The 16,618-nt window shown below is 40.2% G+C and overlaps 1 protein-coding gene across 1 annotated transcript in view; it reads left to right on the top strand.

Moving 5' to 3' along the window:
- The first annotated feature begins 7,587 nt into the window (after positions 1–7,587).
- Positions 7,588–16,618, top strand: part of SEC23A (Sec23 homolog A, COPII coat complex component) — a 66,093-nt gene continuing 57,062 nt past the window's right edge. Inside the window, exons 1-2 of the mRNA XM_036256993.1 lie at positions 7,588–7,696; positions 14,563–14,804. Of these exons, the coding sequence (XP_036112886.1) occupies positions 14,584–14,804 (221 nt within the window). The 5' untranslated portion in view covers positions 7,588–7,696; positions 14,563–14,583. The remainder of the gene's footprint in view (positions 7,697–14,562; positions 14,805–16,618) is intronic.

The raw sequence follows: 16,618 nt of genomic DNA, 5'->3' as shown, positions 1-16,618 counted from the left end.
GGCTTCTTGGATTGTTGCTAGAGATAGCACTCCAACTTCCTACAGGTTTGATTTATAGAAGGCTTCCCAGGCTGATTACAGTAGAATAATAGGTTGGTTTCCTGGGATGGTTGCTGCAGATTATGGGTTAGAGTCCTAATTTATGTTTAATCCTCACCTGAGGATATGTTTTTATTTTTATTTATTTTTCAACTTATCTTTATTGTTGAATGTATTACAGAGGATATGTTTTTATTACTATTAAAGAGAGAGAGAGAGAGAGAAAGAGAGACAGAGACAGACAGAGAGAGAGAGAGAGAAAGAGAGAGAGAAACATTGATGTGAGAGAGAAACATTGATTGGCTAACTCCTGTACACACTCTGACTGGGGATCAAACCTGAAATCTAGGTATGGAACCCACAACTTTTTGGTGTATGAGATGATGCTCCAACCTGACCTACCTGGCCAGGGCCAGAGTCATTGCATTCGTTCTTTTTTTAATAATCCTCACCCGAGGATATTTCTCCATTTATCTTCAAATAGAGTGGGAGGCAGAGAGGGGGGAGGGCAGGGAGAGAGAAAGAAACATTGATGTGGGAGAGACACATTGACTGCCCCCTCCTGCACAACCCTGACCAGGGCCGGGGACTGAACCTCAACCAAGGTACATGCCCTTGACTGGAATCAAACCCATGACTCTTTGGTCCGCGAGCCAATGCTCTAAATGCTGGGCCAAACTGGCCAGGGTCAGAGTCCTATTTTTATCTTTATGGTCTGGCCATTGTCCATTTTTATATTTGGTCTCAGCAAGTAGAGGAAAGAGTTAATTCAAGGCCTATTGCTGAAGGAACTAGGTCATGTTGGAAAACTTGGAAGGTCACTATGTTGATATACAGTGTATAGAAAGTAAAGGATGAGTGGTGTTGGACAGGGTTGTGAGAAATGTACATGTATGTAGTTAATACAGGGTGGGGCAAAAGTAGGTTTACAGTGTTCATATGGAAAATAATACAATAATTAATAAATAGTAATGTAAGAATAAGAATGGTATTAATTGGTAAAGAAGCAGCAATCACTCAGATGAGCCAAGTTGGGGAGGTGTTTGGTCATTTTGTGGTTTGGACAATCTTTCTGATTTTGTCTGAGTTCAGACATGATTACAGAGTGGTTTTGTTTTTGTCTTTATTCTTCAGGGTCACTGAGTGGTCTTGTCTGATGTTGGTGTGCTGGGAAATGGTTTATATGCAACAGGAGAACAACGTGGCCTGACTGTGAGGGCCAGGGCAGCTCCTAACCACAGCTAGGCCCAGCTGCTAGAGCGAGGCCAACTTCAGACTCAGAGAGTTCTCTTCTCTTTGTCAGGGCTAAATGTTTTATATAGATTATCTCAGTTAATCACCAAAATATAGTGTTACCTTAATTGGTAGGTACTATTGCTATCTTCATTTTCTGATGAAGAAACTGTGGCTCAGATAGGGTTACATGACATGCCAAGGTCACACATCTAAGAGGATGGAATTGAGATTTGATTCTGGGAGATCAGATTTATGAGCCATCGCTCTACATCACTATGCTTCTCAAGACACAGCTCGGTGAAAACAAGCACATTAAGTCCTCACTTAACATCCTCAGTAGGTTCTTGGAAACTGGGACTTGCAGCAAAAAGACGTGTAATGAAACCAATTTTACCATAGGTGTGGACAACAGTTAAGTTCCTAAAGCAGTCGCAAAGATATCACCAAACTTCTAAATAAAGACCCCAAACACTTCTAATATTAAACACTGAAATAAACGTGAGCTATATATACATTTTTAAAAGATTAATAAAAACAAGTAAGATAACTATATTCCAAACTGCTTATGCTAGTTCAGGGTTGGGTGGCATGAGCCTATACTGGCAACTCAGGGCCCAAGGCGGGAACCTATCTGGGACAGGACGCCCTTCCATCGCTGGGCCACTCACAGCCCCCTACACTCAGTCCCACTGGGACAATACAGACATGCTGGTTCACCTCACAAGCACATCTTTGGGATGTGGAAGAAAACCACAGTGCCTGAATAAAACCTACAAAGACATGGTGAAAACTCCAAACAGACAGTGGCCTCTGTTGGGAATCAATTTTTCCCCCTCATCATTGTTACAATGAGATGGCATTCAGGGACCTGTTCTACATAAAAAAGAGCCGCTATGACCCACTGTCATAGATTAGGGAAAGGCAATGAAGATAAATGCAAGGAGATCCCAGTCTTAGTACGTGCCCTCTGGGCATGAGCAGTGAGTCTCTTTTATCTCCTGAAGAACATTGTCCTCAAGCTCTGGGGTCCAGATCCATAAAGAGGACTAGAAAGCTGAATTGATGCCAGAAAATCAAGGCAAGGTCTAGTTTAATTATATAACATGAAACCAAACCAAACTCTACTCCTTTAAAGTGAAATACAAATCTAGCTCCTTCCTTTTATTTATTTATTTATTTATTTATTTTTGTTCAGGTAGAGTGGGAGGGAGAGAGAGGAACAGAGAGAGAGAGAGAAACATCGATGTGAAAGGAACACATCGAGTGGCTACCACCCGCACAACCGACCAGGGTTGGGGACAAACTGCAACCGAGGTACATGCCCTTAGCGGGAACCGATCCCGGGTCTCTCAGGACCGCAGGCCGACGCTCTAACCGCTGAACCAAACTGGCCAGGGCTAGCTCCTTCCTTTTGAAGTAGGACTTTCCCCTGGCTGGTTTGGCTCAGCGGTAGAGTGTCAGCCCTTGGATCAAAGAGTCATGGGTTCGATTTTGGTCTAAGGGCGTGTACCTCAGTTGTGGTTCGTCCCTGGCCCTGGTCAGGGTTGTGCAGGAGGCAGCCAGTCGATGTGGCCCTCTCATGTTGATGTTTCTTTCTCTCCCTCCCACTGTATCTAAAGATAAATAGAAAAATATCCTCGGGTGAGGATTAAATAAATAAATAAATAAACTAGGAGTTTTCTTCTTTGCTACATAGGTTTTAATAATTCTTATGATCTTTATAAATCAAGTATACATTAGACGAAAATAAAAAAAGCTGTCAGTAAATAACTATGTTTTATTTTTAGGGGTTACTATAAATGGTGTAAGAGTAGATTAAATGATTTCATTTGTATAGTTTGATTAAATGCACTCAGTAATAATTGTGTAGTTTGTCAGAGTGGCCCAATGATGTGGTATTGGAGTATACTACTGGTAGGGCACCATGCGGAATAGAAGCAATCGCTGTTGAAACAAGAACTAAAACGTTTAATGCCAAGTCTCGTCAGCATTTAAAGGGGAAAAGACAGGCATGGCATAAAAATTGTGGAGTAAGTTTTGAACAGGCTCCAGCACCCTGACTTTGGATGTATGGTGTAACCTCCCTTGTCCTTACATTCGTTATTCATAGGGATTGGACCAAATGATCACGAAGGTCTATTTATGTTTATAATTCTATAACTCTCATGTGTGATTTATTTCGTTGGCCTTATTTATTATTATTACATCTAATATGATTGTAGTAATTGTGTGTGCAGACCAGAACACCAAACTGATATTATCCTATGCATATGGACTTGGCACACTATTGATGCTAAAAATTCAAAGTCAGAATGCTTTTTCCAGTGAGTACTCCAAAAACAGTTGGCCAGTGCCTTACAATGTCACCATCTGAACAAATGGAAGAGAATCCATGTTGGAAAAACTGCAAGTAGCTCAGTTGGTTGGGTGTCATCCGGTGCACAGAAAGGTTTCAGATTCAATTCCAGTCAGGGCACATGTCGGAGGTTTAGGTCTTGATACCTGGTAGGGGGCATGTAGGAGGCAGCTGATCAATGTTTTGATCACATTGATGATTCTCTCTTTCCTCTCTAAAAATCAATAAAAAAGCCTTAAAAAAAAAAAAAAAAAAAAGGAATTACTATTATCATGCTTCACCTGACTGTACTACTGAAATCTCCAGTTTAGAAACATCTGTGGGTTCAGAAGTACGAAGGAAAATACTGACTGTTACACATTAACTAGTATTTAAGGTAATTCATGAATGAAGATAAAGTCACAGGGTGTTTAGAATACTTGCCCCCAGATAGTCCTTGGAAAAAAGTTCCAAGGACAAATATCTTTGGAAAATGTACTAAAAGCCTACTCTTGAGGATCCACAGTGAATATTAATTTGTCTTAAAACCCCTGACAAGAGATCTATTTTACATAATTTAACTCATATCTCCTGAGTTTATTTGACCATAAAACTCTCCCTCATTTTTTTAAATATACTCTGACATTTTGAAGAATGCCAGTTTGAGGAAGTACGGATCTTAGGAGTATTTGCTTTTAAAAGGATTTTTTGTTTTTAGGAAGGGGGGTGGTTTATGTTTGATTTATATTTTTAGTCAATTTCAAATACATAAAAATGTTGATAATATTTTATAATTGTTTAGGTTTTCATACTTATTCATGAGTATAAGGAATAATCATTCTGTGCCAGAACCTACACAAGGTGGTGTAACTGCAGCAAACAATTATAATCAGTTGCATGTTGGTAAATGTTTAACAAACATCCTCACAACACAGATTGATTTAAAGTGCCTTCGTCCAAGGATGTCTGTAGATTAAAATGCAAGAGAAGATTGTTCTTTGAGATTTTCTTCTATCTCCAATTTCTAGTCTGACTCTTCTTTCTCAGCTCAAGAACATTTTCGTTCTCTATACTCTCCCTCAGATCAAAACCTCTTAACTTTCAGTATACCAGAAAAAATAGTCTTCACTATTTACCATCTGAGTCCAATGGGTCCTTTAAAATTTTTATATCTTTTGTTATTTCATGAGTAATTTATATGGATTAAAGGGATATTCAATAAAGCTATTATAATAAAAGAGTAAAGACATAATGAAAAACAATCTTATTGAAAATTTAAATAAATATCTAAACATAGCAAACCCCAATTTTTAGTCCATTATTTTCCAGGTTTTGAAGATATATCCAAATTGGCAGTGTCTTATAAATGCAGGTAGACCTGCTCATTACTTGTGATGCATGAGTCTGGAACATACCCATCTTGTAAATAGTGATTGCAGATTTCAAATACATCACTACTGTATCCTAGCTTATTGTTTCTTCTGTTTTTTCTTGCACTTGCATCATCAAAACACAAGACTTGAAGAATTTTTTGAAATCTAAAAGACTTTTTAATTTTGTTGAAGAGAAGACAGCCAACTTCTTTGCTCCCTAATTGCAAAATATCTGTATTTCTAGTTTTATAAATAATTAATCCAAATAATTTTAACATCTAGATGATATATGTCCTTCCTATCACCTTTGTATTCACTACCATTAGCATTTGTCTACTTAAGAATCAATCAGATCAAGCCCTGGCCGGTTTGGCTCAGTGGTTAGAGGGTCTGCCCATGGACTGGAGAGTCCCGGGTTCCTTTCCCCTTAAGGGCACGTACCTAGGTTGCAGTTTGTCCCTGGCCCCGGTTGGGTCGGTTGGGGTCTTGTGGATGGCAACCAGTCGATGTTTCTCTCTCTCTTCCTCCCTCTCTCCTCCCACTCTATCTGAAGATAAATGTAAAAATGTCCTCAGGTGTGGATTAAAAAAAAAAAGAATCAGATCAAGTAAAGTTGTCCATATTAACATCATAAAGGATGGAAGAAAATACTGTAATATCTGTGTTAGCAAAATGAGATTGTCCAGATTCTTGTTGCAAAATATTGTGTAATAAAGTTATTTTCTTTGAATGAATGATTACATGAGGATACCATAGAAATATGCAATAGAAAATACAATAGAAATATATTGTTGACTCATTGATTCTTGAGCAAGAAAAATTCATCTAGGAGATAGTCATCTAAAGATTCACAGTCTAAGATTTTGCTATCATTATTAGGGTCTAGAGTGCTGTTCTCTGTCCCTGCATTCATCTTCTGAATTCTGAATTCTTAGCTATAGTTAATGAAAGCTAAATGCATAGTACAAAGATCTTGAAAGATTCTACAATACTATGATCATTGCAAAAGAAAACTGAAAAATAATGTAAGAGTGATGATTTATTTCACTAATATATCATCTTTGGTAACTCTATCACTCTTTCGTTTTCTTATTTTAGTCTTTTAAAAGCACAGCTTGGAATAATTTTGATGAGTAATGATAAAATAATGCCATGAATAATGAAGTAGCAGAATGGGCTTTGGAGTGAAGGTGGCAGTTAAAAACACCTTCATTTTATGGATTACATATTTAGCTGTTTTGGAACGCAGTTGCTTCTTTGAGTTCAACTGTATGAATGCTGCAGTCGCATCACAACATCCAGTGGTGGTACCTTGTTTGTTACTATTATTCCCATGCTTTTTGTTTAGAATCAGAATAAAGTTTTGTTTCAAATATCTAAAAAATAAAAAAAAAACATCAAAATGAGCTATAGGGTCAGGGTGGTGGTCTCTACTTATTCGTAGGAGCAAGGGTAGGGCGTCATTGGTTATTGCATCTGATGCCAGCTATAGCATAGCTTCCTCTGGTTTTGCTGCCTTTTCTGGGCCTGGGATTGGAACATAGCTGAAGCCTACATGTTATCTCTAGCCCTTGCTGGTGTGGCTGAGTTGGTTAGAGCGGTGTCCCAAGCACAGAAGGGTTGCAGGTTTAATTACCGGGGCACATATCCAGACTGTGGATTTGATTCCCGTTGGGGGCCCATATATAGAAGGCAACCAACTGATGCTTCTCTGTCTCTTTGGAGTCGGTAAAAAAATCATATCTTTAGGTGAGGATTAAAAAAAAATTAAGTGTTACCTCTACCTTGACCAAAACTCTGTCTCTGTGGTCAACAGACCCCAGGCTTTGTTCCAAATATTTGATGCTGATCAGACCCTGAGGGTTTCGTGCTAAAAGCGGTGGCAGTGCAAAGGAGGCAGGTGGGTCACGGTGCTGGAGGAGGCCAGTCTGAATCAGCCGTTTCCCCATTCCACCCGCCGAGGGATTTTCTTGGCTTCTTACTATCCTGCCTCAAAAGAACAACTTCTCACTTTGCTTCTTAAGGGGAAATGTCTATGATCTAGGAATCATCCAGGGCCCTCGAGGACAGGATGCTCTGGAAGAGGATGTCTCCACTTCTCGTGGCGAGCTGGAGTCTGAGCGCCAACCCAGTCAGTTCCCATCCTTCTTGGGGCTCCCAGGGCGAGGGGAAAGGCGCTCCACCCGCAGCCTCACTCCCGTTTCCGGCTCCACCCGGTCCTGGGCTCCACCCAGGGGCCTCCGTCCGGTTAGTCTCCGTCGCCCCGCCCGTCCGGCTCCGTCCTTACCCTTCCTCCACTCTCTCCTCTTCGTGCCCTGCTCTGCCGGGCACGTACCGTTCCCTTCAGTTCCCTGGCCCAGGCGCCCTGCGGCTCTGCTGCAGACCCCCCCCGGACCTTTCCTTCGCTCACCTCCTATTCCTCCCGAACCTGGTAGATTAGACCCCGTCCGAAACCTCCCCTCCAGTTTTCCGGCCGGTCGCCCCGCCCCTCCGGGCGGCCCCGCCCCTTCCCGCCCTCTAGCCCCGCCCCGCCCCTTGACGTGGCAGAGGCGGCACCAGCCATGTTGGCTCCGCAGAGTTCTGCGCGGAGGCCGGGGGCGGGGCGGCGCGGCGCGGGTCCTGCTTGCACTGCCACGGCTTCAGCTCGGCGCAAAGGACTGATTTTTGCAGGGCGGAGGCTGCGACCGGCGTGGATTTCATAGGAGGGACGCTGGTAAGGACCGACTTCAGGGCTGTCTCCTCCCGGCTTCTCCCGGGACGGCGGGCGCTCTGCGGGCAGCGGGGGAGGGGCGGCAGTGCGGCGCCTGGCAGGCGGGCGGGCCGGGGTCTCCGGGGCGGTGCCCGCTCTGCCCTCTCGGTGCTTGGGGGCGGGCTAGGCTCGCTCGATCCTGCGGGGCAGCCCTGAGCACTGAACCTGTCACTCTCTCACCCATTACCCTCTGCTTCGTTCTTTTGGGGCCAGGGGGCCCAGCCCCCTCACCTCACCCAGCTCCTCTGGATCAGGTGTTGGCTGTCGAGTGAGAAACGGCAGCTCGGCACCTGGCCCGGCACCCCAGGTCAGCCTCCGGAGCGATCTGCCTTCCCCACCCCAGGCCATCGCCGCTTCTGGGCACTTAGATTTCTTGGTTCAGTCCTTGCCAGGTCTGAAGTGCCCTAGACTTTGAACCGAGGTGTCTTCGTCACTCGTAGTTCGACCTTGGGAGTTAAAGGGGAAAAGGGGAGAGTCAGGTCAAGCTGACGCCTGAGGCCTCGATTACAAACAGAGTTCACTTTTCAGATCGGACCAATCTTACCGGCCCTAGTGTTATCTCCTTTTGGTGGGAAAGGAAAAGTCATAGTAAACTTATATACAGCCACTGGAGTGTGTTTGTCGAAGTGACTTTTCCACGTGAACTTCCTCAGCCTCCACCCCTCAAAGCCAAATTAACTTACTTTAAAAAGTTTTATATTTAAATATAGATAAGACATCTTAAGTTTTCTCCTCCTCCTTTCAACCATTTTTAATTAACTCAGAATTTTAGAATTAGAAAGGGCCTTGTAGTTTTCTAGTCCAGACCCCTCATCTTACTGATGAGAATTGAGGACCCAAGAGGTTAAACTATTGGTCTTATATAAAACTAGTCATCGGAAATAGTTGAGGACGCTTCATTGAGGGTCTTATAACTGAAAAGTAGGAGGCACATTTAATTTTCTGTTAATTTTCTGATTGTGAGGAACTCAATTTTACTTGCAGTTTAGGATGTTTTTCATTTAGTTATCTATAAAAGGGCTAAAATGGGATTGTTGACAAACTATCATAGGTAAAGCCTTGTAAAGTACTGTGGGCATGTGTTTGATATGCTAGGTTAAAATCTCGTACTGCTTTGTTTCTTTGCTTTAGTTATACCATGAGAAATTATTTAAAGTAATTTCCACTGATTATAAGTTGTGCTGAAAAATGAGACATTTGTTTAGAATGGTCTTTTGTGTTTTTTACCACTTAGAAAATGTATAGGGACTAATATGTTGTCTGCATGCTAATATAGTGTCTGAGTCATATTCATTTGGGTTTGTGCTTTTATGCAAACATAGTATTAGAGGAGAGAGTGCTTATCAAATAATGCCATTTTATAAAAACTAGTTCAGATATGCCATTGTTGGATATGGGACCAACCCTGGCAAATTTTGTATTAGAATTCGTGATTTTAAGATTGAGCAAATGCATGACTATATATCCATATCCATATCCATATATCTATATCTATATCTATATCTATATCTATATCTATATCTATATCTATATCTATATATCTATCTGTCTATTTGGAGTAGTAAAGAAGAAACAGATGGGATGATTTTCAAAATACTACTGGGAAGTGAGAATGTAAGAAATACAATAAATGTGGAAAACAATATGGTGTTTCCTCAAAAAATTAAAAATGGAACTACCATTTGACCCAGTGATCTCACTTCTAGGAATATATCCTAAGAAGCCTGAAACACCAATCAGAAAGAATATATGCACCCTTGTGTTCATAGCAGCACTATTTACAATTGCTAAGATCTGGAAACAACCCAAGTGTTCATCAATAGATGAGTGGATAAAAAAGCTGTGGTACATTTACACAGTGAAATACTACATAGCTGTGAGAAAGGAAGACCTCTTACTCTTTGAGATGACATGGAGGGACCTGGAGAGTATTATGCTAAGCAAAATAAGCCAGTCAGAGAAAGACAAGTATCGCATGATCTCACGGATTTGTGGAATCTAATGAACAAGTTAAACTGATGAATAAAATAGATCCAGAGACATGGAAGTAGGAACAGACTGACAAACCTCAGAGGGATGGAGGATGGGGGATGGGGGACGGGAAGAGAGAAAGCGAAGAACGTATATGCATATATGTATAACTCATGGACACACACAACAGTACAGTGAAGGGGGAGGTGTGGGAGAGGGAGGAGAGTGTTCATGGGGGAAAAAAGGGACATCTATAATACTGTCAACAATAAAGATAAGTAATAAAAAAAGAAATACAGCCCGGCCAGTGTGGCTCAGTGGTTGAGCATAGACCCATGTACCAAGAGGTTGCCGGTTTGATTCCTGGTCAGAGTACATGCCCAGGTTGTGGGTCCAATCCCCATTGGGGGGCATGCAGGAGACAGCCAGTCGTTATTCTCTCTCATCGATGTTTCTTTCTCATTTCCTCTCTCTCTAAAAATCAGTAAAGAAAAAATATTTAAAAAAAAAACAATAGATGTGATTTAGTGAGCAAATATGATCTGAGAGGAGAGAAAGAGAATGAGGAAGAGGGGGAATTGTGCTCAGATATCACTCAAGTGATACTTAGTATGTCTTAATAAAAAGTAAGGAGTAGAATTACAATCCAGTTTTGTTACCTGTTGTAGAAACTTAAACCTGGCCATTGGCTGTGTGTAAATGTCTTCATGCTAAGTCTCATAGAGCCTTTCTCTGGGCTCCCAGATTGAATTAAGACCTAATGTCCTAATAGCAGTGGTTCTCAAGACCCTTTAATCTTAAACATTGAGGATCCAAAAAAGAAAAAAAAACCACCTGGTAGGTTTTCATATCTACTTTTACATTCAGTCTTTTGTTTGAATTGTATAAAGGAAATCTGGCTCATAGGTATGTACTTGGAAAAAGGAGGGCTATTTTCATAGCTTTTTCAGTTAATTGTGCATATTCTTCTTGGATACTACACCAAAAACGAACAGTTTTAATTAACAAATCAAGGGTTAATTGTAATGTGGACTCTGAAACCTTAGAAGTGAACTTTTTATACTCTGTTTCATTAATACCCATTGGTCTATTCTGCACTTTGAATAGATCATTTGCTTATGCATGCTATTGTAACATAATAAATCGATCATTTTGTTACCATCCTTGAGGTTCTTGAGTTCCTCCCCAAGACAGAAATGAGAGGAAACCCCAGAGAAATTTCCAGGATTTTATTAAGGTTATGCTCAAGCACAAGGGAGGCAGCACAGAGGAAAGGAAGGTCCTTTGAACTGGCTGGAGGATAGCTCTGCTTGGCTGCTTCTATAAGCTGGGGACAAAGGGCGCTTGCTGAAAAGGTGGGCTTGTGAAGGTTCCAGAGAGTGGAAATTTCTGTGTCAGGTTGATTGGCAACTGTCTCCCCAAATGCACTGCAAGATGTTGGTGTTGCTCATTATTGCCATCCCAGGGAGGTCATATAGCAGCCAAACCTTAATCAATTGCATATGCGGAACAATGGTTTAGACATTTCTGGCCATCTGGTGTATTTCCGTTCCTGGGGCCCAAGTCCCTATACTGTCTCAATTTGGAGATGCTGCTTCACCAAAGAATGTATATCTTCCAAATGTTGACATTTTGTTATAGAATAGTTTTAAAAAATCACATTAATATCACCACTGATATCACCAGAAAAGTCTTCACTTATCAGGAAGCTGTGAAGCTCATGGTAGTGGATACAAGTTTTGCAAAATTTTAATATTTGCTTGAAAGCTCAAATTTTATCACTGGCAACAAATACTATCAATTGTTTTACGAGTGACAGGCTCACTTCATCCATTTTGAGAAAATGTATGACAAATACCTAAGTACTACTAATGTATCATTTCTTGGAGAATTGAGAAAATAGTCACTCAAAACATTTTTTGGTGTTTTTTTTTTTTATCCTCACCCGAGGACACCTTTCCATTTTTTTGTTCAGATAGACTGGGAGGGAGAGAGAGGAAGACAGAGAGAAACATCGACGTGAAAGGGACACATCGAGTGGCTGCCACCCTCACGACCAATCAGGGCGGGGGACAAACTGCAACCGAGGTATGTGCCCTTAGTGGGAACTGAACCCGGGTCTCTCCGGACCGCAGGCCGACGCTCCAACCGCTGAGCCAAACCGGCCAGGGCCATTTTTTGGTGTTTTGTGGTTCAGATGAAAAAACCTGATTGGTCTAGTATATTTTAATGATTTTTGGTGATGCATTTTAGATGCATCTTAGATTATAAGTTTAATTATGTAATGAACAGAAAACCTCATTTGCTTTATTTTCTGTTGAAATAATGGGAGGGATTGCATAGTCCTAGAATTTATATTCACATCTGTAGCCTGGAAGCTGTTGCTAAACACTGGATTTCTCTCCCAGAGGAGGTTGTTTCTCTATTGTCGCCTGTGCTAGAACTGAGGTTGGCATCATCTAACTACCTTCTGACTTTCTCAGGCCTTTGTTTTACCGTCATCTTTCAACAGCCTCCTTTTCTTGAGAGCTCACACCATCCTTCTCAAAACTGTCTCCTATATTTATCTTCAAGATATTTTTTCCTAAATAAATTTAATTATCTTAGAATTTCTCTTTAGTCTTTATCATCCTTTGGAAAATCTATGAACTTGATTAGCATAAGATTCTCTACTTGTCTGTTAGATTCTGGTAAGAAGAAATAGTGCTTAATTTTAATTTTATTATTAATTGAGGTATAATTGGCATCTTATTTCTTTTAAAGTACAGGAACCTCTTAGCTGCTTAAGATAATTTTATTTGTTAAGTTTCACTCCTGTAATTTGTATTATCAAAATCTACTTGAAATATTTTCTAAAATTAAAATTATTATATATAGTATACTTTTAGCAAATTATACTTTTATTCCTCACTTATATTTGAGAATTAGTTCCTCATCCCATCATTGTTCTTAGCAACTTCAGCATCCACGTTGACTCTTTTGTCACCTTATCTTCATAAGTCTTCAGTTTTTTTTCCCCGAGACAGAAACATCGATTTGTTGTTCCACTTATTTATGCATTGATTGATTCATTGGTTGCTTCTTGTATGTGCCCTGACCGGAGATTGAACCTCAGCTTGACATACCAGAATGCCACTCTAACCAACTGAACAACCTGGCCAGGGCCAGTCTTCTGTTCTTAATCTCCTTCATTTCTTCCACATATCTTTTGGCCAGCCACATAACACATGAAACTCTATCCTCTCAGACTTTTAACTTTTACATTTTCTTTCCATCACTAACAAATGTTGCAGTTTGAGAACATGAGATAGAATTGGTGCCTAGGTAGGAAAGCTGGCATCCTGTTAGTTTGTAACAAGATGGAGATGTTACTTGATGTTGTCCCCAAACCAGAGTGGCTCCCCCCACCCTCTGGTAGTAAAGACTACCTCTTCTTGGGCCTAACTGGCACTGGGTTCAGTAGAGTTATTTATTATGTTATAAGTGGGGTTATTGTTGCTTGCTAATTTTTTCTGAGATAAATATTTTCATTTGGTCATGATTTCTAATGAATTAATATTGCTGAAAGTAGAAAAAACATACTCATTTTGAATTTTCTTAAGAGAATGTAAAACTGTCTTTTAATTTTGTTACAGAAATTGAATTATATATCTTAAATTAGAGTTTGAAATACTCTCATAAGTTGAAATGTTAAAAATGTACTGAATTAGCCCTGGCCGGTTTGGCTCAGCGGTTAGAGCGTCGGCCTGCGGTCCTGAGAGACCTGGGTTCAGTTCCCGCTAAGGGCACGTACCTCGGTTGCAGTTTGTCCCCGGCCCTGGTCGGTTGTGCGGGTGGCAGCCACTCAATGTGTCCCTTTCACATTGATGTTTCTCTCTCTCTCTCTCTGTTCCTCTCTCTCCCTCCCACTCTACCTGAACAAAAAATGGAAAAATTTCCTCGGGTGAGGATAAAAAAAAAAAAAAAAAAAGTACTGAATTAGCCCTGGCCGGTTTGGATCAGCGGTTAGAGCGTCGGCCTGCGGTCCAGAGAGACCTGGGTTCGGTTCCTGCTAAGGGCATGTACCTCGGTTGCAGTTTGTACCCGGCCCTGGTTGGGTTGTGCAGGTTGCTACCACTTGATGTGTCCCTTTCACGTCGATGTTTCTCTCTCTATCTCCCTCCCACTCTATCTGAACAAAATATCGAAAAATGTCCTTGGGTGAGGATAAAAAAAAAATGTTCTGAATTAAGTTTCTGCATAAGTGGTTAAATGATATATAAATCATAGAGAACACCACATATTAAGTGTTTTATTTATTGTGCCACAATGTCCTATATTTACACACACACACACACACACACAACCTGCCTAAAACAGAAGTACCCAATTTTAGAAAAATATTTTGTTGTGTACCATTAAACATTTTCTTCTAGTAAATTTAGTGGAAACTTGTCATTTTCTGGATTGTAAACCATATGAATTTTGGAATTTAATGTTTTTGACAATGTTTATTAGACACAAGGCTGATGTGGAAATTATAGGATCTAGATTTCCCCCCATTTTTGCCTTTCTTTCCTATATACCCTTAAATAAATAGGACACTTATTTTATTATGTATTATTTTTTGCCATACTTTCCACAAGAGTGAATAAAGAAGGATAAAGTACTTTGTATTGGGCCTAATGGGCATTGTGTTCAGTAGAGTCATTTATTACTTTGTTATAAGTGGGGTTATTGTTGCTTGCTAATTTTTTTCCAAGATAAATATTTTCTTTGGTCATGATTTCTAATGAATTAATATTGCTGAAAGTGGGAAAAACATATGTATTTTGAATTTTCTTAAGAGAATTTGAGAATATTTTTAAATTCTTTTACAGAAATAAGAATCAAGCTCTACAATGACAACCTATTTGGAATTCATACAACAGAATGAAGAACGAGATGGAGTTCGATTTAGTTGGAATGTTTGGCCATCAAGTCGACTAGAAGCTACAAGAATGGTCGTTCCAGTAGCAGCCCTATTTACACCACTGAAAGAGAGACCCGATTTGCCACCTATTCAATATGAACCTGTTTTGTGTAGTAGGACCACTTGCCGTGCAGTTTTGAATCCTTTATGGTAATTAAAATATATGGAAAAAACTAATGTGGCAATATAATTTTAAAATATAGTTTCTTTATTGCTCATTTATATAAATAGTCTTTCTTTTTGTTTATAGTTATTTCTTCCAATTAGGATAGTCAAATCCAAAGAGCTGTAAGATTTTAGGAGTAGTAAAGTTGGTAAGAGATCAGATGTAAAATTGTCCCTTTCTAAACCGTTAGGTCCAACCAGTATTCTCTAGATACTGGTACTGGCTTTGTATCATTCCATCTCATGTCAATTAGAAAAGTCATAAATGATATTTGAAAATGTTATGCTTTCTTGTCGCATAAGCAGAATCACAGGAATCATTTTTATTCTTCTTTCCACTGCTCCCTTACCCCCACTCCCACCCCAATCCACTAGCAAATCTGGTTGATTCTATCTCCAGAACATTACTGATTCTGTCTCTTATACTCAGTCTCTGCTAATGCACTCCAAGATATACTAACTTTTTCCTGGTTAATGTTACTATCTTCCTAACTGGTCTCTCTGTTTTGGTTCTTATCTTTGAGCAGTTTGTTCTCCAGCCAGAAGCTAGAGTTTTACAAATGGATATCAGATTATTAAAATCCTCCAATAGCTTCTTATCGTAGTTGGAATAACAAAGCCAAACCCTGCCCTAGCTGGTTTGGCTCAGCGGTTAGAGTGTTGCCCTGCGGACCGAAGGGTTGTGGGTTTAATTCTGGTCAAGGGCACGTACCTGGGTTTTGGGTTCCATATCCGGCTCTGGTTGGGGTTGAGTAGGAGGCAACCAATTGATGTGTCTCCCTCACATTGATGTTTCTCTCTCTCTCCCTTCCTCCCTTCCACTCTATGTAAAATCAATGGAAAAAATATCCTTGGGTGAGGATTAACAACAACAAAAATCCAAACCCTTAGGAAGTTCTCTAAAGCACTACATGGTCTAGCCTCTATATATTTTCTGCCCTCATCTTATATCCCCTCTTTTCCTAATTCTCATCTACTTTATACCTTGCCCTCTTTCTGATTTAAAAAAAAAAAATTATTTATTTTAGAGAGAGAGGAAGGGAGAGTGAGTGAGAGAAAAACATGGATTTGTTGTTCCTCTTATTTATGCATTCATTGATTGATTCTTGAATGTGTCTTGACTGGGATCGAACCCACAACCTTGGTGTATCAGGAAAATACTGTAACCAACTGAACTACCTGTCCAGGGCTCCTCTTTGTGATTTTTGTCAAACTTATTTCTACCTTGACACTTGTGCAATAGCTATTCATTCTGCCTGGATTGTTCTGCCCCCAGATTTTCTTGTGACTGGTTCCTTTTCATTTAGATCATATTTCAGTTGTTGAAGAAGACCTTCCTTTAAAGTAGCCCTCCCAAACACATTCTCACATCCTGCTTTGTTTTTGTTAATCTTTATTGTCACTGTCTAAAAAGTATCTTCTGTGCGTATGTATTGACTTGTTTATTGTCTGTCTGTCTTTCCTAGAATGTAAGCTCAATGATACCAGGGACCTTTGCTGTCTTGTTTACTGTTATCAGCACCTAGAATAATAGCTGATATATACTAATATTCAGTAAATATATTTTTTAATTTAATAAGTGTTTTCTAAATCTGAGTAGAAGTTAAGTCATTTAAAGAAAAAAGTAGAATTATCTTAATTTTATTGATATTAACTATATGTTAAAAGTTACAATATAGCCCTGGCCGGTTTGGCTCAGCGGTTGGAGTGTCGGCCTGCGGTACAGAGAGACCCGGGTTCGGTTCCCGCTAAGGGCACGTACCTCGGTTGCAGTTTGTCCCCGGCCCTGGTTGGTCGTG

The sequence above is a fragment of the Molossus molossus genome, unplaced genomic scaffold (assembly GCF_014108415.1).
Source record: "Molossus molossus isolate mMolMol1 unplaced genomic scaffold, mMolMol1.p scaffold_m16_p_1, whole genome shotgun sequence".
Taxonomy (NCBI): domain Eukaryota; kingdom Metazoa; phylum Chordata; class Mammalia; order Chiroptera; family Molossidae; genus Molossus; species Molossus molossus.
The sequence above is the reverse complement of the archived record's forward strand: the minus strand, read 5'-3'. Positions and strand labels throughout refer to the sequence as shown.